The 26,304-nt window shown below is 39.6% G+C and overlaps 1 protein-coding gene and 1 pseudogene across 2 annotated transcripts; both read left to right on the top strand.

Moving 5' to 3' along the window:
* The first annotated feature begins 20,436 nt into the window (after positions 1–20,436).
* On the top strand, positions 20,437–20,866 carry LOC125405991 (zinc finger protein 120-like; annotated as a pseudogene). Its single transcript, XR_014998564.2, has 2 exons — positions 20,437–20,599; positions 20,802–20,866. The product of XR_014998564.2 is annotated as a zinc finger protein 120-like (transcript).
* A 1,124-nt stretch (positions 20,867–21,990) lies between these two features.
* LOC146890661 (uncharacterized) lies at positions 21,991–23,727 on the top strand. Its single transcript, XM_085680551.2, is given in 2 exon segments — positions 21,991–22,235; positions 22,237–23,727. Coding segments are annotated over 2 exon segments (1,500 nt in total). The 5' UTR covers positions 21,991–22,101; the 3' UTR covers positions 23,603–23,727.
* The last annotated feature ends 2,577 nt before the right edge of the window (positions 23,728–26,304 follow it).

The raw sequence follows: 26,304 nt of genomic DNA on the forward strand, positions 1-26,304 counted from the left end.
TGGGTGGGCGTGGTTAGTTCTTAAAGTGGCAGCAGAAGACTAACAGTGGTACTTGCAAGTCCCTGGACCAGGGCAGCAGCCTCTGAATAACGTCACTCTGCAGGCTGCATCTGCGGAGAGCATTGGGACTGTGCTTTGAAATAAGTATTCTTTTGTTGACATCACTGTGAAATGTTGGTGCCTGCAGAGCTTATATGGTGCCTGTCAACTCGGGGAGTTCTGATCTCTCTAGTATATAACAGAACATTTAACATTTAGGTTTAGGACCCATCTGGAGTTAATTTTGTGGAGCTTGTAAATGGTATCAAGTGTAGAATAGCATTCCCCTGCTAAACTGTGAAGTAGAAGATTAGAATTGATGGTAATAGAATTGATGTATAAGGACTTTCCAGTTCTTAGGATACATTAAGTCACACAAAGTAGAATTTAGGTAAGGAAGAGCTACCTTCCAAATGCTCCAAAGGTAAGTAGTATGTTACCATGCCTGTTAAAGATCAATATGATAAGATGCAAATGTGTCTTCACCAGAATTAATCATCTGCTAAACTACATTCTTTAAACAAAGGAGACAATCCTGATTTACAACCACTGGGAAGACCCAATCAAAGGCCTCTAACATGCTGCTCCAGGGGCTGATAGAGGGCCACAACCAACATTTAGTCCTGGTATGCCAGAAAGATATATTAATTCTAGAACAGGTGCTACTCCAGTCTTTTTAAAAAGTGGTTTTGAGTCAAGTTCTCCTATGCTGATTGTGGTGGACTTGAACCCTGTCTGTAGCCCGGTAAGCACTGGCTTCGCTATTCTCTTGCAAACCACCCTAAATTCTTGGATTGCATGTCTGTAGAACGACAGAGTTACAAAATTGTCAGTTTGAGTCACATAGTGTGCTTTCTCTTGCAGTAACAGGAAAGAGGATTTGGGTGTGGAGCATGGCTTCTCTCTTCAGACCGTAAGAGGAGGAACCGTGTATTGTGTACACTGCTGGGGTAACAGACTAGCAATAGCGGGATCACAGACTGAAGTTAAAACTGCAGGGGTCTCCTTTATAAAGAAGGACCTGGTGGGGCAGCGTGAGTGGCTGTCTGTGTAATTTCCCAGTATGTATTAATTCTATCTGTGTGAATGAAAGCCAAGAGAATTGGTGGGTGTACAGCTTATGGAGGATAACTTGAGTATTCAGTTTTTCAGTTAGTGTTCCCTCTTATGCAAACGTACAATCCCAGTTGACACTGCTCAGTCAGCTGAGAGTTTGAGACACAGGCTGTAAATCGATGTCAGGATACAGCACTCAGCAATTAATATCAATAGACCAAGATTCCTACCAATTCAATGTATTCATCTCTATAGCATATTTCCCCTTTAAATGTAAATAAACATTTACAAACAATATTTGGGATTTGGACATAGTTCTCTCCAAACTGCTTTTTGCTTTTTGTTGGGTGAAGTAATTTTGGGGTTTAAGGAGACCTTTCAGGGGCTCTTGTTCCATCGAACCACATTTGTCTGGAAGGAATCCACAGGTTCTCTTCCTCTGGAAACAAAAGCATAGTCTCTTTTCCAAAGCAACGTATACTTAGACTCAAATTTTGAAGTCAAGATACCTTAAAATATATTAGGTTGGATTAGTTTAGAAGCTTGTACAGTAAAATGTCTCTCTGTACTTAGCTTGTTCACAGTCATACAATTAAAACATAATAATATACATAATCTAGACTCTCTGTGTATATTCATCTTTATGTGATTTATTTTTCTTTACTCCTTTAATTCATGATTGTCTGTACTCCTTCATATTACTTTTACAGTTTCTAAAGACTTTGCTTCTTTTTATAACTCTCTCTCTCTTCTTTTTCTTCTCTCTTCCAAGCCTACGTACATTTTCCAACACTATGACCCATTTAGAGGTCTTTTTCATCCAAATCTGCCTTTATTGTGTATCTGTAATTATTTTCTGACCAGGAGAGCTTTTCTTTAAAATGCTAAGTGGGTATGACTAGTACCAACTCTGCCTGTTGGCTCTGCCCAGTCCAACATGGAGGAGGTATGTTTGCTGCCTGTGAGAGACATGCACATTGCCCCATTTTCAGGCACACAGAAGATCTTACGTTGCCATTAAGCAAGTTGTAGCACTCTGCTCACAAATCCATTTAAATGCTCCAAAGCTGGACCTCCCGAAAGAGTCAGAGGTGTTCATGTTGGTGACAGCAAGCCACAGTTTTTAAAGAAGCTGTGCAGCTTTAACTGCACCTCTCTTTAAGGATCCATGATGCCCCTGCTCACTGCGAGCCCGTCCAGCAAAGGATATTTGTGGCTACCAAGAAACTGTGCTTGCCATTTTCGTGGGTCTAGAAGCCCCCTTTTTAAGCTTTCTTAGGCTTTATGTGGATGTACATTGCCGAGCGTTTTAACACATATATGGAACATCCCACACCAGAACTATATAAGAATTGAGTTCATGGATCAACTGTAAAGCAGGTGTAGTCACAGAACAGAAAGGGATGGACAAGAAGGAGGGGAAAAGCTTTCCTACTGTGACAGCAGTTGACATTAGCAATGTAGAGTGAGGTAATCTTAGATGATCTGTAAGTGTTCTGACTGGCCATTTCTTGTGTCCATACACTAGGGAATCAAAACTGGAAAAAAAACTGAACTTTTCTGAAACCAAATTACTCTAGTTACACTAATTCAACCAAAATAAAAAAACTGTATAAAATGGTGTGGTCCTACCTAACATGACTGTGTTTTCCAGGTTTATGATGTATAACCTGAGAGAAATGTCATGTGTAGTACCTGGTGTGCTCTAATATAAATCCCTAGTCTCTGAAAGACGTGTCCATAAAGCCTCTTTCAACATTTTAACATACATTGTTTTTGGAATTGTAATTACATGATTTCCAGTATCTCTTTTCTCTCTTTAAGACCTCACATAGATCCTTTATTGTTTTCTAATCAATGGCCTCTTTTGGCTTTAACAACAGTTACTGTTTGAATGTGACTTGTGTCTGACTGCAGGACCTTCTAGCTATTAAATAAGGGTTGTTTGCACTGGACATTGAGTCTTTAATGAAATGTGTACACAAACGACCCTGTGCTTTGGAAGAGGGAACAGAAAGTGCTTTGGGAGAATGGAAGATCTTACTAAATTACAGTTTTCCCAGACAAGAGCCCTGACTGACCCTAGGTTGGAAGCCAGATCTGGGGAAGCCTGTGCTATCTGAGTCATTTGATCTTTGCTTATCTAAGTAGTGGAGCTGATACTTTCCTGGGTGATCTTTGCTAATGAGAACTTTGGAAGTTTTAACAGTCAGGAGCACCAGTGGGAGGTAGCTCATAGGTTCTTTCCAGGTTTCTTCTCTGGTTCTACTCTAGGGAGCTGTAAGGAATACCAGAAGCCATGCCATGGTGAGTGTGGGGTGACTGTCCTTAGACCTGGCAGAAAGAGCAGATTGACTGAGCTTTCAGAGTCCAAGCTGCTGTCACTGGGGTGAACCATGAACCAGACAGTGGATCTGTTGGCCCTTGAAGTGACCTGGGCAATGACTGTTGGATTCTGAGCCTTGGTGAATGTGAATTCCCTGGGTAGCAGAGGCTCTGCCACCCTGGCATGGTAGGCTATGGTGCTTGTAACATTAGCATCCAGTATGTACACACAGGCACTACTGGAAGACAGACTGGAAAACTGAAGGCCTTGTTTCTAGAAGTTCTGAATATTGCATTCCACATTCAAGTTTGTCTTATAAATGTTACAGATAGTTTAGAAAATATTAAGAAAGTGGTGATGGGGATCATCATTCAGCACACGTAATTAGAATGTTTTTGCTACTGCCAGTCACCGGGGTGTGATTCAGTGAAACTCAGTTAGAAGGGGCAAAAGGTGTTTCTGAGCTGCAGAGGTTTGTCAGGTGTGCATGGTGTTGAGCAGGTGAATAGGGCAGATTCCATGTCTTATGCCATAATCCAATGTGGCAGGAAGCAGATATTAAGTTATTTTTGTATATTGTGTTTTGATTGGGCATGATTGGGTCTGGGTTTGCTTGAAACCCCAAGGGAGCATGGGTGACTGTGGAGCTGTTGGTGGCTCTGCAGAAGATCACCTCCATTTGCAGAGGGAGTTTGGAGTATGACTCTAGAGTATAGAGCCTCTCTGGAAGAAATAACATTAGCTGGAGGGTAAGAAACATAACACACATGTTTTAAAGATCACATTGAGTTAATTTTGTATAAGTTATAAAGTCTGTGTTTACTTAATTTTTGTTTGTGTAGAATCATAGATAATTGGGTAACATTGATCAAGATCCACATTCTCTGTCTGAGTTTCCTTTGGTTACAAGTTAACTATATTTTTCTGCTTTTGTTCTTAGCTTTTTCTCTCTATTACCTTTATTCTTTCAGAAATATTGTACATTTTCTTGATTAGCAATTTCTCTTATTATAAAAATAGAAGTCAATATGTGTACTAATTTCACTGATCCCATCGAGCATTCTTAGTGTTTCCACTTTTCATGTAGGTTTGGAATCATCTTTCCTGTTAATAAATTTTTGGGCATTGTTGCTGGATTGTATTCAATTTATGTTATGAACTGATCATATATAACCTCTTAATATTGATGCATCATGTTCCCAAGGATGATTTATTTACTTTATTTATTTATTTATTTATTTAGATGTTGTTGTTGTTGCTGTTAACCTGTGAAAGACTTGTAATTTATTGGAGAAAAAGTATTATGGGACTTGGTAGGTCACATGTTTCTTCTTAGGAATGATCTGAGTTCAGATCTCAGCTCCCAAGTTGGGAGGATCAAAACCACGTGCTACTCTATTTCCAGGGGCTCTGATACCATCTTTTCTGGTATATAGCCTCTACACACATGGAATACATTCCCTCAAACACATAAGCATGCACATAAAAATGGGGAAAATTCATTTTCAAAACTGCTTTTTTACTTATAAAACAATTGCAGCAAAACAAGTTGCTTCCAGTAGAATACAAGTCATACATTGTTTCCTTAAATATCTGTTTTCTGTTGCATTTGGTTAGGAGAAGTTTTTATTCTCTGATGCAGACTTTTATCTAATCATCCATCATAGGAAAATGATCCCAACTTTCATGAGCAAGAAGGTAGACATGCATAATTAGTATTACAAGAGTCATATTTTAGTATGCTGATGTTCATTATACAAGATTCACACTCTAAATTCCAAACTAAGATCCTAAGCCTGTTTTCCTACGACTGCTCCTCTGTTGGATATATCTTAGCTTAAGGTCAGGTCCAAACTCTAACAGAAGTCTCTGGATCCTGGGGGAGATGCTCTAGCTGCAGTATAGATCAAGGTGATGTTTCTCCAGATATGCAAAAGCATTGCTTTTGGTCTCTGATTATATAATTTCCATCGGGCATCCTAGTTTTCTAGTGCTGTGTCTGGCTATCTTGAGTGAGTTATCAATGGCCTCCTGTTATGAGGTACAGCCTTGTGTGTAGAGGGATGCTTGACTAAGCTATTTTTACACACCTAAAAGTGTAACATGAGGGGCCTGCTCATTGGGGTTTATGTCCTGCCCAGTTCCTCACAGCCGGCAAGCCCCCAAAGAACATCACACAGAGTCTACATTAGGTTATAAACTGATTGGCCCATTAGCTCAGTCTTCTTATTAGCTCTTGTAGCTTATATTAACCCATTGTTCTTATCTATGCTAGCCAAATGGCTCGGTACCTTCCTCAGCCAGGCAGATTACACCTTGCTTCTTCCGTGGTCTGGGCAGGAATTGGGGGAATGGGCTTCCTTCTTCCCAGAATACTTCTGTTCTTCTTGCCCCGCCTCTACTTCCTGTCTTGTTGACCTGCCTATACTTCTCCTGCCTGGCCAATCAGCGTTTATTTAAAATATGATTGACAGAATACAGACAATTCTCCCGCACCATAAAAGGCTTTTTTCCCCTAAACTCATTACATTTTTTTCCCTGTTTCTTGAGGCATACACAGTGACAATGGGAACCACACTCAAGAATTATTAGGAATTTGTAAATTTGGGCCACAACAGGAAAAGAAGAAAACATATTACTAATAGGCAAATAAATGCAGAAAAATAAATTGCAAGAAGTAAAAGAATAATTAATTAAAATGGTTGAATCAATGTAGAATACAGGATATTGCTGTGATCCCTCTGACATATATTTTCCTAAATTTATATTTTTTTCATGTTTGGTATTCACCAAGTTGAAAATATGTTCAGAAGTAGAAGAAAATGCAATCACTTTCAAACCAAAAATATTATAAAGGTGAACATAACAAGGTTTTAACTGTAGGATATGGAGCTAAGCAGGTCATAGTAGAGCATCATCTTAACTTGGTCAGTGCCAAGTAGCAACATTTGGGCTATGGCCATGGACCAGGTGTTTTCTTCTTTTATTAAAGAAAAGAGGAAGTAGGAGTTCAGTAAGCTTCATAACTACCTTACAATGTTGGTTCTCAGATTTTTGTATGTTAATATTATGAAAAATCAAATGATGAGTAAGCATCAGGAAGTCTGCTGAGTCTCTAGAGGCATTCATCTCTGACCAATGCATATGCACTCTCTCTTTTTTGGCAAAATAATAATGTTGTAATAAGGCAGAACCAATAATCTGGGATACAGTATTTATGGCCTGAGGTGTCATCATGGAGATGAAACATTCCTTGAAGAAATTTATTTTTATCAGGGTTTGCACAGATATGTCTACCAGAATCAAATATAGCTGGTTTGTTTCTTTTGAGGTGATAATTGTCTCTGATGCTCATTTTCATTGTTGCTCCTAAAATGAAGTTTACTAAACAAGCCAAAATAATAAGAAATTTATATTCCAAAGGGGAATGTATACCAAAAAAAGGAGCTCTGCTTCATCCAGTGGAATATTATCTATATAGGGAAGCAAGAATAGTCAAATCTAAATATCCTATCAGTCACATGAAATAAAGAGCATTTTAAACTTGCTAACCACATGGAAATAGGCAATAGTGTCTGCTTTGAGTATAACTGATAAATGTTTCAATCTTTCTTCCAACAGGCTCAGTATCCCTAGTAACCCCATAATCTATTGACTGCAATGGTGGCATGTTAAAGGAGAGAACAGTGGAAATGTCACTAATGACTTTCCTAGCTTTTCCTAGCAAGTCATCTTCAGTTCATTATTATAATAGGGTACCTGAGTCAAAAACATGTCTCTGCTCAAATGTTAGGCTGTCCTTAGAAAGGAGATGTGTAACTCCAGTAGCCTTTTTTTATAGCCAACCAGGTTCTTCAGAATAAAAAGTGAGGTCCAGTGTATCTATGGTGGTGTAATAAATGTCATCTGTGAGTTGGAAAACCTTCATAGAGCATGCAGTTAAGACTCCAATGCCAAGGTCTGTGAGTGGGCTTGCAAAGACCTAAGGGGTCCGTTCTAACATTTAGAACTCACTAGACAGAGCGTGGATGGGTGGTCACAAAGATGTTAGCCCCAAGTGAACTGGTATGTTTCTCTGTGTAGCAGATACCCACTGTATTAATTCGAGTAGTCCATAGGAAAGAATCAGTGGGAACAAAAAATCCATCCCTGGTTTCCTAGGCAATGGGTGTATGTGCTAAACTGGTGCTTCATTGTCAGTATAGACTAAGATAAAGTAAATATGTTTTACAGAATCCATGCTCACACCAAGAAGTTTGCCTTGGGTCCAGCAGAGACTTATAGATCACTGTTTTTGTTCCAAATATTTTAGAAAAATACTGAGATAGGTCTATGGGCTCCTTTCTAATTCATCACAATAACTATAACAAACTGTATTTCCAAGAGCTTCACAATGATCATATTGGAATTAGAATACATCCCTGGTGTATGTGAGGTTTAGGATGAAGTGTTCATGACCCCAGTATTATGGTGGGAATTCATATAAGATGTAGTAGGGTATGTCAAAATGTCACACTTTACTCTTGGTTTGTTTATATTGTTAGCTGTTGGTATTGTGGTTATTCCATTTATTGCTCCTGTTGCTATAGATAAGGTTGTTGATCAAGGTGATGATGTTTTTGATAGTGACCATCTCAATGGTGATGTGACGGTGAAGCATACAGTAGTGGTGTTGAAGAGCCTGAGCTTGACTCGATAGGTATTGTTAACTTTATAGAATTTAACAGGAGTTGTCCCAGGGACAGTGTCCTGGGTGCCTTGGACCAGCAGATACACACCATGGCATTGTTCTATCTTGTGTTCTTTTTATTTTCTTGTTACATTCTGTGAGGCATAGGGCTTAATTTGTTAGGGCACTGCCTTGCCACTTTCTATTTCCTTCTCTCTGGGCAGAAGGTAAAATGTCCAGTTAGCACAAGAGCTGAGTAAACTAATGCTAAGACTATTACTATCCTGATGAAAATGCAAATCCAGTATATTGGGTTTGGTCTTAGATACATTATTATAATTTTCAAAGGTTCACATTTTCTTTGTCTGTGCTCCAGATTTTATTGTGTTTTCCAGGTCTCATTTAAGTCTTGAGTATTTCCATTCCAGTAAGCAGATTTATGGGGAATTATTTTGCATGATCAGGAAATATCTGGTTGTTGTTCTATCTTTAAGTCTGACTTACTAATATCTTCTAAGGGAGAAGCTCTATTCAATCTTTGTCTGGTATTTAACTCATAGAATACAGTTTCAGTAGCCTTTTCCAATGGGGAATCTTTGAGTTGTAATAAGTTGGTTTTAAGCAGTCCATTCTGTCTTTCTGTATTGCCAGCTGCAGTTGGGTTATATGCTAAATGGAAGACCCACTGTATATCCATAGTCTAGAACCACTTCAGGACTTTAGAAAGTATGTTCCTTGATGTGAATCAATAATTATTGGGCAGCTATATTTGACTATGCAACACCAAATTATGTATATTGTTGCCAACTGGTCTGGTCTATGACTTTGTCTAGCTAATCCAAGCTCTTTTCTTACATCTACAAGGGTGCAGGCATATAGGCATCTGTGAGTATTCAAGAGTCGAATGAAATCTCTTTTCAGTTTATAATTAAATTGTTTAGGAGACCATGTTATAGATGGTACTTCATGTCTGAATCTAGTTTTAAGTGCTGGATAAAGGTATAAAAGTGGCCCTGTATTTACAGGCCTACCAGGATAACTTAAGATTCCTTTTATAAAACCATTGGAACAAAGCACAAGTCCTTAAACGTCCCCATGCTTTATGTAATCTTAGGATTTCTGTAATGATCTGTTCTGTCTCTTTAAGAGACAAGCCATGACCTCTCCCTCCCCTGTCCCCTGAGGCAGGCTGACCATCAGCTTCCAGCCTGGGCTCTTCTGAGAGGCAGCTTTGCTCTCTCTCTCTCTCTCTCTCTCTCTCTCTCTCTCTCTCTCTCTCTCTCTTTTCTCCCCTTCTCCCTTCCCCCTCTATAACCCACTGAATAAATATCCAACTTTACTCTTCATGGCATGCCTATCCATGTCTCTCTTGCCAGCCACTGTGTGTCTTCCTGCCTGGGACCAGCCACTGCTCGCTCAGGGACCTGCAGCCATCCCTGCCTGGGACTGGCTGCTCTCAGGACCCCCTGTCCACTACAGCCTGCTGCTGCCAGGGATCCTGTAGCATTTTTAATTTTACCATTACAATTTCTTCTTTGCTAAATATGGTAACATTCTCCAGTTTCTTAATTTTCTGTTCTAGGCCACTTTTAATAGTTATTCTCAAAGATTTATCTGAATTTAACTTAGTTCTCCCTCATTTTTTAGTGTTGGTATAAGCTTTCAAATTTACAAACTGGGTGATCTATTGTCCTTGATAAACCTGATAAACCATTCTGAATTTGTTTCCTAGGAATTTTTAATATTCTAGTCTTAATTGAACATGATGACAATTTGTCTGCTTTTTTTATTATTTTTAGATGTCATGGCTGTCTTGCCTATGTGTACATTTACATGGGTTACATAAACTTTGATGCCTTTGCTATTTTTCGTCATTTACATTCATGCCTCCCTTGACCAAATGTTTTTGCATGCATCTGCCGGTTAGTAGTTTTTCATTTGGATGACCATATAGCTAGACCAATGCAAACATACCATGAATTAAAGAAGATATAGATTTCCCTTTTCCTTTGCTTAGCTGTTGGTCTTATAGCTAACAGCTTTGCTATTACTTCAGTATGTTGTGCTGATGTGTTGGTTCCTTCCTCAGTAACAGCCATATTCCCTCCCCCTGCCCCCACTCCCTCCTCAAACCGCTATTCCCTATCTCTGGTCTAAAGGCCATTGCTTTCCATTCAGTTTTGCTTCTGCCAGTGGTTCGTGATCCCTTAGTAAACCATTTGTTAGTCAAATGCTGTGACCATTCCATTGGTCTGCTCAGTGCAATAGGTGCCTCTTTGGGGTAATGGCTGAGAAGTTTAGGGATGGGGACTATAGGCAACTGAGCTATTTCCTTAGTGCTTGAAGGCTCAGACACCTTTGCAACCACATCCTGGTTATCATGGAGTTCAGGTAGGTACCATTTCCACTGTTACACCTTTCCTAGTATAGCTAAATCCACAAAGGAGTCTGCCTTTAAGCAGATCCAATCCACCCTTGAGTTCTCAAAGGTTCAGTAACTCCACCTGGTGTCCTCTTATGAGGATGGAAGGGTCACAAGTTCCTTCTACCAGAACGAAGAATGACTACTTTTATCAAATACTTTCCTCAAGCCCCTGTGGTACTGGAGGCTCTTATTCAAATGTCTGACCTAAAGGCAAGGACTTCCTTGGGGAACAGACACTAATTTAAGAGCAATTTTCATTCCTCAAGAGGCAGGCTGCAGCTCTAGCACTGAGCTATTCCCTAATTGCTTTCCTTTGTGTCCTAGTGTTAGTATATGGACCTGTTTCTCTCATATGCTTCCAAAAGGGAAGGTTCTGATGTCCTACTCCTTTTTAACTATACTGTACCATTCTGATTCCTCTATAATTATTAACTGAACTCTTGCCCTTACTGTCCTTGGGCTCTGGATCTTGATTTTATGCTTTAAATCTCTAACTATTCTTGGTATAATCAGGAGGGCACGGTGAGGATTCCTGTGTGCAGTCATACATGGGATGTGTTTCCAGTGTGGTGGGTACTTTTCCCAAAGGATTATTTTGCTTACATTTTATACATTTTCATCTTTCAAAGCCTACGCAAAATATCCCAAAGGAAAAGGCTTAAGTGTAACGATTGTTGTGTCTCTTTAAGAGACAAGCCATGCTCACTCCCTCCCCCATCCGCGGAGGCAGGCTGATATTGAGCTTCCGGCCTGAGCTTGCTCTTTTTTCCGTCTTCCTCTCAAAGAGACAGCTTCTGCCTCTCTCTCCACTTCTCTACTTCCCCCCTTTCTCTGTCTCTCCTTTTCTACTCTCTCTGTCTCCTTTTCTTCTCTCTCTCTCTCTCTCTCTCTCTCTCTCTCTCTCCTTCCTTCTCCTTTCCCCCCTCTCTCTCCTTCCTTCTCCTTTCCCCCTCCATAACCCCCTGAATAAATATTCAACGTCACTCTGCATGTCGTGTCTATCCATGTCTCTGTCCCTTGCCCTCCCACCATGTGTGTCTCCCTTCCTGGGACCAGCCACCACTCAGGGACCAGCAGCTGTCTCTGCCTGGGACTGGCTGCTCCCAGGGCCCACTGCCTGCCTCCACATGGCACGTGCAGGGGATCCTGCAGCATTTTTAATTTTTCCATTACAATAAGGAAACTCCCAAATGCATAGTGCAAATCATTGAGAGTGAACGTAACAAGGTGCTGGAGAATTGTGGTCTGCAAAATGTAAATGCCAGAATTTGTCAAACAGCAATGGTCACCATGTGGTCCCTGCCACCCATTACCATTCTACCTAAATGTTTACTTAAGAAAACATCTATAAAGATTTCACCAATTTTTAGTGAGGCAGTGAGTTGCTTTACAGTTGAAATTATTCCTCACTAAATTCTGTTACTTAATCATTCAATAAATGTTGAACATGCATCATGTGCTAAGAGTTGTGTGATCCTCTTAAATGTCAAGCTACAGTTTGATATTCACTTGGAAGCTTTCCTTATAATTTTTGACTGGACGTGGGCTTAGTGCTTGTTTGGTTGCTTATATTTTTCTATTTCTTTCTTGATATTTTATTTTTCTTCATGAATGTACTCATAAGTACTTGTAGGCTTTTGTTTCTTTTTCATTTGTATCTTTTTTAGTTCCAAGCAAGCAGTTTGTTAGTAATTTTTCACATTCTTTTCCTAAATTATACCTCACTTTGCAATTCACTTGCACCATGTATCTGACTTTTCCTGGAATGAAACAGATACCATGACTCCATTCTTTCATAGTCCTTTTCAACTGGAACCAAACATACCATTAAAAATCATTTCATTTTATATTTTGTTTTTTATTCAGATTTTGGTTCTTACTATAGAAATGGCTGGAGTGGATCTTGATATTGTAGACTAGACTGGACCAAACCCACAGAGAACCACCTGATTCTAATAAAATTACTCTTTATTATAGAATTCAAAGTACATCTTGAAAGTTATTATATATGTATATATAATGTATGATTTTCTTTTGTCTTTCTTGGAAACAGGGTCTTACCATGTGATTCCCGCTTTGCCTGACTGAGTTAGGAGATTAGAGGAATGATCCACAGTTTCGGCTTCTGTTTTTATTTTCATTGTGTTCAAAAAAAAACAACAACAACAAAAAATAAAGTCTTGCCAAGTGGTGGTAGAGCATACCTTTAATCCCAGCACTCTGGAGACAAAAGCAGGAAGATCTCTGAGCTCTAGGCCAACATGGTCTACAGAATGAGTTCAGGACAACCAGGACTGATAAACAGACAAGACTGTCTCAAAAACAAGCAAACAAACAAGCTAACAAAAAAGGTCTTCTTTAAAAGGAAACATAAGAATGATACAAATAGCTAAGGAGAAGGCTGTGGTATCTTTGTAGGAATTCTACAAACCTATTCACAGAACTTCAGTCTTGGAATTTCTAGTAATTAGTATGAAAAGAATATTTGGAATATATGACAGATGCCATTTTTATGTTGAACAATGTCTCAATTGAATATTTATTAGTTTCTGACTTTGTGAGACTTTAGTAGTCACATATAATTTTACTTAAATTTAGAAATTGTCTTTAGTAAATAGTAAAACTTCTTGTTTTATAGAGTATTTCTTCTAAGGATTCTGAAGTTTCTGCCTATATGATGATTTTATCCCATCAGTTCTGGATACGTGTTGAGTATGCTTCATTAGAAAATCTGAAATCCCATCAAATTGTTGAAAAGCCTTTTGGATGATACATGCTTAGCTGGTAATGTCTAAAGAGACACTCCATTTGTGTTTGACTGAACCAGTTCTCCAATGAAGAGACTGGGAGCGTTCATTGTATGAATCTCTGAAGGGAAGACTGTGGTGTTTGAGATACATAGGATATTGAGATACCCAAGCTATGAGGCATCTGCTATAGAAAGGAGAGACACATGAAATGTTGCAGGGATAGAGCTAAGTCCTTTAGTGTCCCACGCTACCGTCTCGCCAGCAAGAACGATGCGGCACACTTAGGATCCTTCTGCAGGAAAGCTTTAATGCGTCTTGAGAGAGAGAGCATAAGCTTACGAAGCGGAGACCCAGAATTAGGGGAACCCATCCCTTATATAGGAAACAGTCCTCGCTTTGGACGTGTCACTCTTGGATTGGTCCGCTGCCCATCAACCCAGATGACGCCTCGGGAGTAGGCAGGGACGCAGCAGTGGAAAGTTACCAAGCACATGCGCATTATCTTGTTCACCACGCGGTGAGGCCGAATGCCAGCACCATCTTGTAATGGAGAATGTGGTTGCGGCCCTCCACACTTTAGGAATAAAGCCCCACAGTCTGAGACAGAGTTAGAGGACTTGGTGTTTAGCATGCTGCCTTTTAGTCTTGCCTGGGTCCAATCTCCCCTCACTATGTTTACATTCCTCTCTTTTTTATTTTTATTATTCTCTCATATAAACATTCTCCCTTCCTCCACTCTTCCCAGTTCCCTCCCCTGCTTTCCTCTCTTCCAGATTTCATTCCCTTCCATTTCCCTTCATAAACTTCCCAGGGATATCAACCAACATGTCATAAGAAGTTATAATAAAACTAGACACAGTTCCTCACATCGAGCTTGGACTAGGCAATCTAGGAGGAAATGGGTCCCAAGAGCAGGCAAAAGAGTGAGTCAGAGACACCTCCCCACACACGTACAGTTTTAGGAATCCTCCAAAACTGTCAAGCTACACCACCATAACATATATGCAGAGAACCTGGCACAGACTCGTCCAGTCTCCATGATTTCAACTTTAGTCTCTATGAGCCCCTATGATTTGATTGGTTGATTCTGTGGGCTGCATTTCCTGGTGTCCCTTGTTAAGTTAGGAAAATTTTTTTCTATGATTTGTTTGAAATCATTTTCTGGGCCTTAGAACTGGGATTCGTTTCTTTATATTCTTATATTTACCTTGTTTGTTCTTTTCATAGTGTTCCAGATGTTCTCCCTGGATGTTATGTTTCAGAAGTTTTTTTAGATTTAATATTTTGTTTGACCAGTAAATTCATTTCTTCTTCATATCATCAGTGCCTGAGATTCCCCCTTCCATCTATTCTTTTGGTGAAGCTTACCTCTGTAGTTTCTGTTTTCTTACCTAGAATTTTCGTTTCAGAATTCCTTCAGGTTGTGCTTTTTTTTTTTTTTTAAAAATTGCTTCTTTTTCGATTTTTAGGTCTTTAACAGTTTTTTTTTTTAAATTTTATTTCTTTCAACTGTTTGTTTTTCCTTGGCTTTCTTTAAGGGATTTATTCATTTTCTTCAATATGTGTTTAAGTGTTTTCCCTGCTATCTTTACGGGCTTTGTTGACTTCTGCTTTTAGGACCTCTATTATCTTTATAGAGTTTATTTTTAGGTTTGTTACTTGTGCTTCAGCTGTGCTGAAATATTGAAGACTTTACTGTAGTAGAGTAAAGTTGGTGTCTACCTGGGTATAGGCTGATTATGGGTCTAGGTGCAGATTTTTCAGTTTGTATTCATCAGATGGGTATCTTTCCCCCTGGATTTCTCTGTGCTCTCTGGTCTGTGTGGCCTAAAGTTCATCTCCAAGCAAGTTGGAGACTTGTAATCTGGCAGGTGATGTACCCTCTCTGCCAGCAGGGAGTCTCTACCCAAGTTTAGGAGCTGAGAAAAGGCTCATAGGGGAGGGGAGATTTTAGTGAAGGGACACAATGAGAGAAGGGGAGGTCTGTGAGCAAGTGGCCTCCGTAGACTTCTGACAGCAGCTGAGTCTTTTGCTGTAGTTGGCAGTCTCTACCCACATTGGATCCTAGGACACAATGACAAGGAGGGACAGGGAATCATGTTGGGTGGGTACTGAAAGGGTAGAGGATGTCAATGATAGGGCAGCCTAGACTTCTAATGGCTGGATTGGCCTCTGGTCCAGCAAAGCCTACTTGTGCTTCTTGCTGGTGTGAATTGCACTTGAGTAGATGATGTTTACCTGAGTTGAGGCCTGGGATATGCCTTACAGGAGTTGTGGCTGGAGGGTTGGTGGAGATTTTTTTCTATGAGAATTGAAGAAACAGGGAATTTCATGGGCTGATGGCATGCCTACCAGTTTTTCTGGCTGGTATAGCCTGCATATGCATATGGATGTCTGCCCAAGTTGGGGGCTGAAACACGACCTCATTTCTCTCTTTTGTAATGGGCATATATCTTGTGCCATTGCATACTGAAAAGGTTTAATTTATTTCTTGATTTTACAAGATGTCACAGTCAAGAGATTGTCTTGAGTATCAGAAGAGGCTTTGGACATTTGAACTGTGTTTGGGGCTGTTACAATTATGAGGATCATTGAAGTTAGACTAAATGCATTTTCATTTTTTTCCTTGTATGTTTTTTCTTTTTATTCTTCTCTTATACATTCTGATAAAGCCCTCCTCCTTCCAATCCTCCTAGCTTCCCTCCACTTTCCACTCCCCCAGATCTGCTGCTTCTGTTTTCCTTCATAAAAGAACAGGGTTCCCAGGGATGGCAACTGAACACATGTGTAGATGGAGCAGCGGGCTGTGTTCCTGCCTGGATCCTGGCTAACTTACCCTTGAAATAATTACATGGAAACCGTATTCATTTAAACACTGCCTGGCCCATTACCTCCGGCCTCTTATTGGCTAACTCTCACATATTGATTCAACTCATTTCTAATAATCTGTATCTCACCACGAGCTCGTGGCTTACTGGGAAAGATTCAGCATATCTTACCTGGCAGCTTCATGGCGGGCAGCTCTCCTGACCCTGCTTTCTTCCTCCCAGAATTCAGTTCTGTCTTCCCCGCCTACCTATGTTCTGATCTATCAGGCCAGGCAGTTTTCTTTATTAATTAACCAATGAAAGCAACAGATAGATAGAAGACTCTACTACATCACACATGTAACAAAGTGAAGTAAAACTAGGCAAAACCCCTCATATCCAGGCTAGATTACACAACCCAGTAGGAGGGAAAGTGTCCCAAGAGCAGGCAAAAGAGTCATAAACACACCCACCTCCTATTCTTAGGAGTACCACCAAAACCCCAAGCTAAATGACCACAGCATATATGCAGAGGACCTGAGGCAGACCCATGCATGTACTGTAACGGTTGTTTCAGTCTCTTTGAGCCCCAATGATCCCTGCTTAGTTTATTCTGTGGGCCATGTTCTTCTGATGTTGTTGATCCCTCTGTACTCCGTTCCCAATCTTCTGCAGGGTTCCCACAGCTCCTACTAGTGTTATATGGGGATCTCTGCTTCTGCTCCCATCAGCTGCGGGAGGAAGCCCCTGTGATGACAATTGGACCAGGCATCAATGTATGATTATAGCAGAATCTAATTAGGAATCATTTCATTGACTTTTTTTCATTTTGGTCAGTTGTATTTGGTTCTACCCTAGTTCTGTGAGCCATACAATTTCTGGATCCTGTTTATCCAGGAAGTGTTGGCCATGGGCTCCCTTTTTTGACTTGGTCCTCAAATTAGGAAGGCATTGCTTGGCTGCCACACAAATTCTCAGCCATCATGGCCCCAGCATATCTTGCAGACAGCACAAGTGGGGCTCAAAGGTTTTGTGACTGGGTTGGTGTCCCATTCTCATGACTGGGAGCCTTATATGATTGCAGAGAATGACCAGTTTAGGCTTCGTGTTCACTATTACTTGGAGTTCTCACTGTATTCACCCTCATATCTCCTAGGAAATTTTATCTGTACTATATTTACATATTTTCCCCCAAAGCTCCCTTATTCCAATTATCTATCCATGGATTCTCTGGAACACTGGTGTAGGAGGTCCTTCTGTCTATGTGTTGTTTTCATTGGTTAATAAAGGAACTTCTTTGAGCCTATAGCAGAACTGTAGGAGATCAGAGCTAGGTGGGGAAAACTAAATGGAATGCTGGGAGAAAGGGGGCAGAGTCAGAGAGAGATGTCATGGAGCCGCCAGAGTCAAACATGCCAAATCTTTGCCAGTAAGCCACTGCCACATGGTGATACACAGATTAATAGAAATGGGTTAAATTAATATAAGAATTAACCAATAAGAAGCTAGAGCTAATGGGCCAAGCAGTGATTTAAATAATATGGTTTCTGTTTGATTATTTTGGTGCTAAACAGCAGGGCGGCTGGGAACAACCAAGCGGCCCTGCTGCAACAAAACACCAAAAGTGAAATTTGTTGCTAGGCAGGATCTGGCCAATATCTTTTGAAGGAAAGTGAAAGACATCAGACTTTAGATGTCTAAAGGCATAGAAAGCTATACATAGGGCTTTACTGGCTCTTCTTGTAGGATCTGGAAGATGGGACTATTGAGAACAATGCAGACAGTAGAGGTCGATGTCCATAGAGTTTCAATTGGAAAGAGACTCCATGATAGACATTAAGCTTAAGGTCATTTGTGTAAAATTTTGAACCCAATTAAAATTATTAAGCCAGGATTTAAAAGTAATTGCCTGGATTTCTTGGATGGAATATTGAATCTGTTGGGTGGTTATAATTGATGAGTCATTTATGTCTACAGTGATAAAAAGCAAATAGTTGAACAGAAATAAATGAAAATATAGTCGCAGATGGCATTCAAGTGCTGAAACAGAGGCAGGAACATTTAAGGAGATCATCCCAATTCAAGAGAAGGCACTTGCTCTATAGTAGAAGCCTAGCAAAATATCTTATGGGCAAGGCTCCATCCTGTTAAGCCTTCAATTAATGACAGAATTAGACAAAGTAATTCCTAGTCCCTGGACACAGTTTCTTACAAAACCTGCGGCAACTGTTTTCCAAGCAAGTCAGGGTCAATCTGAATTAAGAAGCCAAACTTGTCAGGATTGCCCATGTCATGCTGATTTTGGAAAGAAGAAGGAATGACAGTTTCAGGCCATTGTTTCTTAGTCTGTGATTTCAGTTCAGCACTGCTGTAGGTATCTGTTTGGCAAAGTCAGAGATGCAGTGTGAGAGTTCATTGCATGAAGCTGTGAGGATGAAGCCTGGGTTACATGTTGAAGCCACAAGCTATTGAGATACCTGAGCTATGAGATATCTGCCATGGAGAGCTGCATATAGGGATTGGAATTTGAAATTAAATTTATGCCCTGACAATGCCGAAACATGCATGGGCAACCTGTATATGGTGGTTTTGTTGAACTTGTCCATACTGGGTTTCATGGTCTAAGCTGATGAGGATAACTGACCAGGTCTCTTCCTCAAGAGGTCACCAGATCTCATTACAGATGGTTGTGAGCCACCTTATTGTTCCTGACAGTTGAACTCCGGACCTTTGGAAGAACAGGCAGTGCTCTTAACCACTGAGCTACCTCGTCAGCAGTTAGAAGTAACTAAAAAGAGATAAATGAGATGTTTCAGGACAAATGAGCCACCTAAGCCCTTTGAAACTGAAACCCCATGTGTCTGAAATATGCTGGGTTGCAGTTCTTGTCCAGTCTTCCCTCACAATGCTCCCATACCCCTCCTTTAGAACTGGAATGAATATTCTGTGTCATTGTATGTTAGAAATATGTAACTTGTTTTCTGATTTTGCAAGATGTCACAGTCACAAGATTGCCTCTGTGTCAGAAGAAACTTTGGACGTTTGAAGAGTGTAGGGGCTGCTGCAGACTCATTGAAGTTAGACTAAGTACATTTTCTTCATTGGCTGCCCATGAGACTATAGTGATCTGTGTCAGACGGTAGTTGTTTGAATGAAAAGCTCCAAGAGTGGATGGTGTACTTGAAATCTTTTCTCTCCTTGGTGGTGTTCTTTACAGTTCTTTTAGAATCATTGGTAGGAAGAGCCTTTCTGATGAAATTCCTCATTGGTGATGAGTTTGCATTTTTATAGCCTCAACCCAGAGATTCATATGATTCTGGCTCCTACATGCTGGAGTTAAACCTGGGCCAACACACCTGAGATTTTTGTTGTTGTTATTGTTGTTGTTATTGTTTTTTTATTATTGACTGATGAACCTGAAATGCAGGATTATGTATATATCAAGCAAATGCTGTTGTGCTGGGCTTCACCCACATCTTGAATTATCAAATTTGGCAGAGGGTATCATTCTTTTCTCTAAGGAAGGCAATTTCTGAGTCATTGAATGACAGGTGTGTTACAATCTTCTTATCTACTTTGTTTAATTTGAATCTATTAGAACAGATATGAGTCTTCTATGTGTATGCATGTCTATACACCACATATGTGTGTTCCCCTAGTAGTTATAAGATCACCTCAGAACCCCACAACTTGGAGTAATGGGTAATTGGGAGCCCTTCAGTAAGTAGTGGCAGTTGAGCACACCTGTCTGCAAGGCCAGCAAGAGCTCTTAACTGCTGAGCCATCTTAACTGTCCTATTGTTTTTACTTATGATCAATATTTACATTGCTAATGTTTAGCTGTCCATTTTTAATTGTAAAATTATATATCCCTTTTAGTAAAAATCTTATTAATGGTACAGTTTAAACTGGGGCACTTCAGGTTTCTGGAAGATCAATACAGAACTTTGATTGATTTTTCTGAGGGAAATAGAGTGCTATTAATATGTAACTCTGGTTGTCCTGAAACTCACTAAATAGGCCAGAGTGGCATCTAACTCAATTAAATTCAACTGTTCTGCCTCTTGAGTGCTAATATCAAAAGCATAAGCCAAGACACCCAGCTTGTCCATCTTTTGTAATTAGTAATTGATCATTCAATTTCTTTGGTGTGTTGTCAGTACTTTTGATCTTCCTCTGTCTCTGTTAATTGGCACTTAGCTTTCAAAGGATGCAGATATGACAAGTGAATCTCTTATTCATTTTACTTCTAATGAGATTTGGTGATTACATTAAAATTCTGTGTCATGGAATAAGTATGGGAAGCACCAGAATTATGAGACTATATTGTCAAAGAAGTACACATTTTCAATGTTGTCAGTATCATGCTTTCTTTTGTATACATGTATGGGGCATTTAAGAATGCAGTGACCTACAATGATGTGCATGTCGACTTCAGTTGGGAAGAATAGGTTCTGTTGGATCTCTCCCAGAAGAGCCTGTACAAAGATGTGATGCTGGAGACCTACAGGAACCTAACTGCTATAGGTAAGACTGGGGATTTTCCTTTACATTTCAAAATAAGGTGACCACGTTTCTTGTTTATTGGTTCATGTGTATAATTTCAGTTGAGAAAGAGGAAGAATGAAGTGAATAATTAGGCAAGAGTCTAAGATTCTCTGAATCTAATAAGTTAAATTGTGAACAATTTCCAATAATATATCATACATTTTCTCGTACTATATTTTAGGGTACAGTTGGAAAGACCATAACATTGAAGAACATTGCCAAAATTCTAGAAGACGTGGAAGGTAATTTTATGTGCATGCTGATACACATGTTCTCTGAAGAAATTTTAATGTGTCCTGGAAATTTTAAAGAAAAGCAGCAATACAAATAAGCACACGTTAAAGTGCAATGATGATTATGAAATTCTAAAAAAAAAAAAACAAACCAAAAACCTCAATTTCAGGTAGCTGATCTATGTTTCCAAGACATTCCTCTAAGAAAGAAAGCAAGGAATTAACTGCTTTAACTGATATCACCATTTGATTCATATCCTCAGGGAGGCTATGCTCTTGAACTGAAAATCCATTTAGTTTCATCCTTCTCAGATATTACAAAGAGTTGAATAGGTGATAAGTATACGTCCAAAACCTTCTAACAAGCAAAAAGTCTACAGTGAAGCTATTGTTACTCATATTCTTGTTGTGAGTCTGTTCAGTTAAGATTGGCCGTTTATGAGTCAGAAAGTTTGTTGTGAAGTAACCTTAATCCCTATACTGCACGTCTATGAGGAACAGAAAGTAAACTGTGCATGCAATGTTGAAACCGAGGTATTTCATATGTCACTCTGCATACAAGCCATGAGAGCACCCGGAACAGTCAGGGCATATGAAGTAGTCCTCCATCTGAGCAGAGTTGTTAAATGTGAAATAAATTTACAATTATTTGGTTTCCTAATGTCATTGGGACTATATCAGTAAACTCACACTGTGGAAATGCTCTATGAGTATTGGAATGTATAAATACTTCTGTATGTCCTGGTTCACCCCGCAAATGCAGTATCACTCACACCATATGAAAACTTAGGAGTGCAATAAGTATGGTAAAGCTCTGAATTCTTTCATTTCTGTTTAAATTGTGAAAAATCTATATAGAAGGAAGGTGCTATAAATGTGAGCAATGTAATAAAGACTTTTACCATCACAGTATCTTCAGAGACAGAAAACAGCCCTTAATGGAGGGAGGGAGTACCGTGAGCATAAACCCTGTAGAGTGTAAAAGCCTTGCTCTTTACAGTTAGACTAAGTTGTAAATTAACTGATGCAAATGTAAGGACTCATCAGTGATGAATGTGGTAAAGCTTTAACATGTGCTAATTATCTTTGTAGGTATGAAAGAAGTCATTTGGAGAGAAACCCTCTGAATATACTCAATGTGTTAAAGCCTCTGTATATCACAGTCATCTTCAAAGGCATGAAAGAATTCATACTGGAGAGAAACTCCATGGAGGTATTCAGTGTGATAAAATCTCTGGACGTCACAGTATGCTCCAGATACATAAACAAACACATAGTAGCGAGAAACCCTATGAATGTAATCAGTGTGGAAAAGCCTTTTCAAGACTTGGTCATCTTCAAACACATAAAAGAACACACACCGGAGAGAAACCCTATGAATGTAACGTGTGGTAAAACATTTGCATATCACTGTTATATTCAAATACATAAAAGAACACATACTGGAGAGAAACCATATGAATGCAATCAATGTGGTAAAGATTTTGCCTATCACAGTAATCTTCAAATACATAAAAGAACACATACTGGAGAAAAACCTTATGAATGTAATCAGTGTTGTAAAGCCTTTGCACACAACAGTGCTCTCCAAATACATAAAAGAACACATAGTAGGGAGAAACCTTATCAATGTAATCAGTGTGGTAAAGCCTTTGCACAAAAGAGTAGTCTCCAAAATCACAAAAGAACACATACTGGAGAGAAACCCTACAAATGTCATCAGTGTGATAAGGCCTTTGCACATAATAGTAATCTCCAAAAACATAAAAGAACACATACTGGAGAGAAACCCTATGAATGTGATCACTGTGGTAGTGCTTTTGCATATCATAGTTACCTTCAAATACACAAAAGAACGCATACTGGAGAGAAACCTTACAAATGTCATCAATGTGATAAAGCCTTTGCACACAACAGTACTCTCCAAATACATAAAAGAACACATAGTAGAGAGAAACCTTACAAATGTAATTTATATGGTAAAGACTTTGCAGATCACAGCAGTTTCCAAAAACATAAAAGGAAACATACTGGAGAGAAACCCTATAAATGTAATCAATGCAATAAAGCCTTTGCATATAGCAATAGTTTGCAAAAACATAAAGGAACACATGCTGGAGAAAAACGCTATGAATGCAATCAAAGTGGTAAAGTCTTTGGATATCAGCATAGTCTTCTAATACATAAAAGAACACATACTGGGGAGAAACCCTATGAATGTAAACTGTGTGATAAAAACTTTGCATGTCACAGACATCTTCAAATACATAGAAGAACACATACTGGAGAGAAACCCTACGAATGTAACCTATGTGGTAAAGCCTTTGCATATCATAGTGATTTTCTAATACATAAAAGAATACACACTGGAGAGAAGCCTTATGCATGTGTTCAATGTGGCAAAGCCTTTGCACGCCACAGTCATCTTCAAATTCATAAAAGAGCACATACTGGAGAGAAACTCTATGAGTGTAATCAATGTGGTAAAGCCTTTTCACAACACAGTAATCTTCAAAAACATAAAAGAACACACACTGGAGAGAAGCCTTACCAATATAATCAGTGTGATAAAGCCTTTGCATGTGTCAGCAGTCTTCGAATCCATGAGAAAAAAATCATACTGTGGAGAAACCCTTTTAATGTAGTCAGTGTGGTGAGTTACGCATTTCATGGAAGTCTTTATACAAGAGTAAAACTTTTAATGTGTAATCGATCTAATGTAGCTCTTGCATATGACAATGCTCTTTGAGGACCTGAAAAAAAAACTAATGCAGAATGGAATATATCTACAAAGAATTTGGTAAGATATTTAGCCAACACACTTACATTTAGATACAGAAGACTATTTTTTTTCTGGAGAAAAATCTGGCAATTGTCAACAATCTGTTCAAGCTTCATGAGATCCCTGTTCATTTTGTTTGTGTATTCAAACTCATATGGACACAAAAGCCCTAGGATTTTAAATGAAAAGGTTACCCTTTCAATTTCATACTTCAGCTTTATGAAATGACTCATCCAGGTATTAAACCTTAGGGATGTATCCTAGTGCCTTTTCTGTTGCTGTAGTAAAAACAAGTCTAAGGCAGCTTCCAAAAGGGCCCTTGATCCCAGAGGGATACAGGGTCACCATGAAAGTGGCATGGCAGCTAGTGTCAGACATGGCAGCCAGAGCAGGAAGCTAAGAATTCACTTCCCCAGCCTGCAGTTTGAAATGGAAATGGTGTGAGGACATAAACTCTCAGGCCCACCCCAGTGGCAAACTTTTTACAGCAGGGCACCATTTCCTAAATCTTCCCCCATGATACCATCTATGGAGTACGGTTGGTTTCTCTGACTTCAAGCCTACTAGCTTGCTTTCTGTTACCTGAACCAATCCATGATGAAGAAAATTGCTGTTTTACAGGAATGAATGGGACAAACATTCACAAGTGAAAATTTGTTAAATGACTTGTTTTAGTTTTAATTTTGTGGCATCAATGTGTCTTTGTGGGTATGTACATGTTTATACTGGTTCCCAAGAAGGTTAGACCTTTTAATTTTCTAGTAGCAAAAGTTTTAGGAAGTTATCAAAAACCTGACCTTGGTCCCTGGGAATGGACTTGTCTTTACTGCTTGAACATGTCTCTTACACTGTAAATATTTTACAGCCTTTATATATCATCTTGATATTAGGAAGCAGGGAAAAACACATTCAAGAGAAAAATCCTACTTATGTAAACAATTTGGTAGAGACTTTAAACTACACAGTTGTTTACATTTTCTTTTTTTATGAGAAAGTAATTTTATTAAATTATAAAAGTTTCCATTTCCGCCCCTCCTCCCAACACCCTCCCACTCCCGCCACTCCCTCTCCTCTTCCATCTCCATCCCTAAGAGCAGTCAGGGTTTCCTGCCCTGTGGGAAGTTAAAGCTCCTCCCCCCTCCCTCCAGGTCCAGGAAGGTGAGTGTCCAGACAGACTGGATCCCCAAAATCCAGCATATGCAGAGGAAACAAGTCCCAGTGTCATTGTCAATGGCTTTTCAGAAAGACTCCTGGCCAGTCACATTCAGAGAATCTGGCCACATTCAGAGAATATGGTTGATCCTCGTTCAGTCCCAGTCCAACTGGCCTTGGTAAACTCTCATTAGATCCGTCCCCTTGTATCAGTGGGTGATCGCATCCCTCGCAGTCCTGATTTCCTTTTTCATTTTCTTCCTCCTTCTGGTCCTCATTTGGACCTTGGGGGGCTCAGTCCGGTGCTCCAATGTGGGTCTCCATCTGTATCGCCATCCATCGTCGGATGAAGGTTCCCTCTGGTCTTGCCTTCTTTGCTCACGTTCTCTTTCCTTCTGCTTCTCGTTTGGACCTAGGGAGTTAAGTCCAGTGTTCCAATGTGGGTCTCTGTCTCTATCTCAATCCATCGCCAGATGAAGGTCCTGGGACTCTTGTCTAATTCCAATCTCCAGGAGGATAGTTACATGATTTTCAACAGGTTCACCTTCTTATTTAGCTTCTCTAGGATCATGAATAATAGGCTCAAAGACCTTTAATTATGGTTAGAATCCACTTATGAGTGAATACATACCATATTCCTCTTTTTGGGTCTGGCTTACCTCACTCAGTAAAGCGTTTTCTATTTCCATCCATTTGCATGCAATATTCAAGATGTCATTGTTTTTTACCGCTGAGTAAAACTCTAATGTGTATATGTTCCACACCTTTTTTAACCATTCTTCTATTGAGGGACACCTAGGTTGTTTCCAGGTTCTGGCTATTACAAATAGTGCTGCTATGAACATAGTTGAACAAATGCTTTTGTAGTGTGATAGGGCATCTCTTGGGTATATTCCCAAGAGTGGAATTGCTGGGTCCTGAGGGAGGTTGACTCCCAGTTTCCTGAGAAACCGCCACACTGATTTCCACAGTGGCTGCACAAGTTTGCATTCCCACCAACAATGGATGAGTGTTCCCCTCATTCCACATCCTCTCCAGCATAGGCTATCATTGGTGTTTTTGAGTTTGGCTATTCTGACAGGTGTAAGATGATATCTCAAAGTGGTTTTGATTTGCATTTCCCTGATCGCTAAGGAGGTTGAGCATGACCTTAAGTGCCTTTTGGCCATTCGAAGTTCATCTGTTGTGAATTCTCTGTTCAGTTCAGTACCCCATTTTTTAATTGGATTAATTAGAGTTTTAGTGTCTAGTTTCTTGAGTTCTTTGTATATTTTGGAGATCAGACCTTTGTCTGATGAGGGTTTGGTGAAGATCTTCTCCCAGTCAGAAGGCAGCCTTTTTGTCTTACTGACAGTGTCCTTTGCTTTACAGAAGCTTCTCAGTTTCAGCAGGTCCCATTTATTCATTGTTTCTCTTATTGTCTGTGCTACTGGGGTCCTACTTAGGAAGTGGCCTCCTGTGCCTATATCTTGTAGACTACTTCCCACTTTCTCTTCTATCAGGTTCAAAGTGGACAG

Source organism: Myodes glareolus, chromosome 23 (genome assembly GCF_982192425.1).
Source record: "Myodes glareolus chromosome 23, mMyoGla1.1, whole genome shotgun sequence".
Lineage (NCBI taxonomy): Eukaryota > Metazoa > Chordata > Mammalia > Rodentia > Cricetidae > Myodes > Myodes glareolus.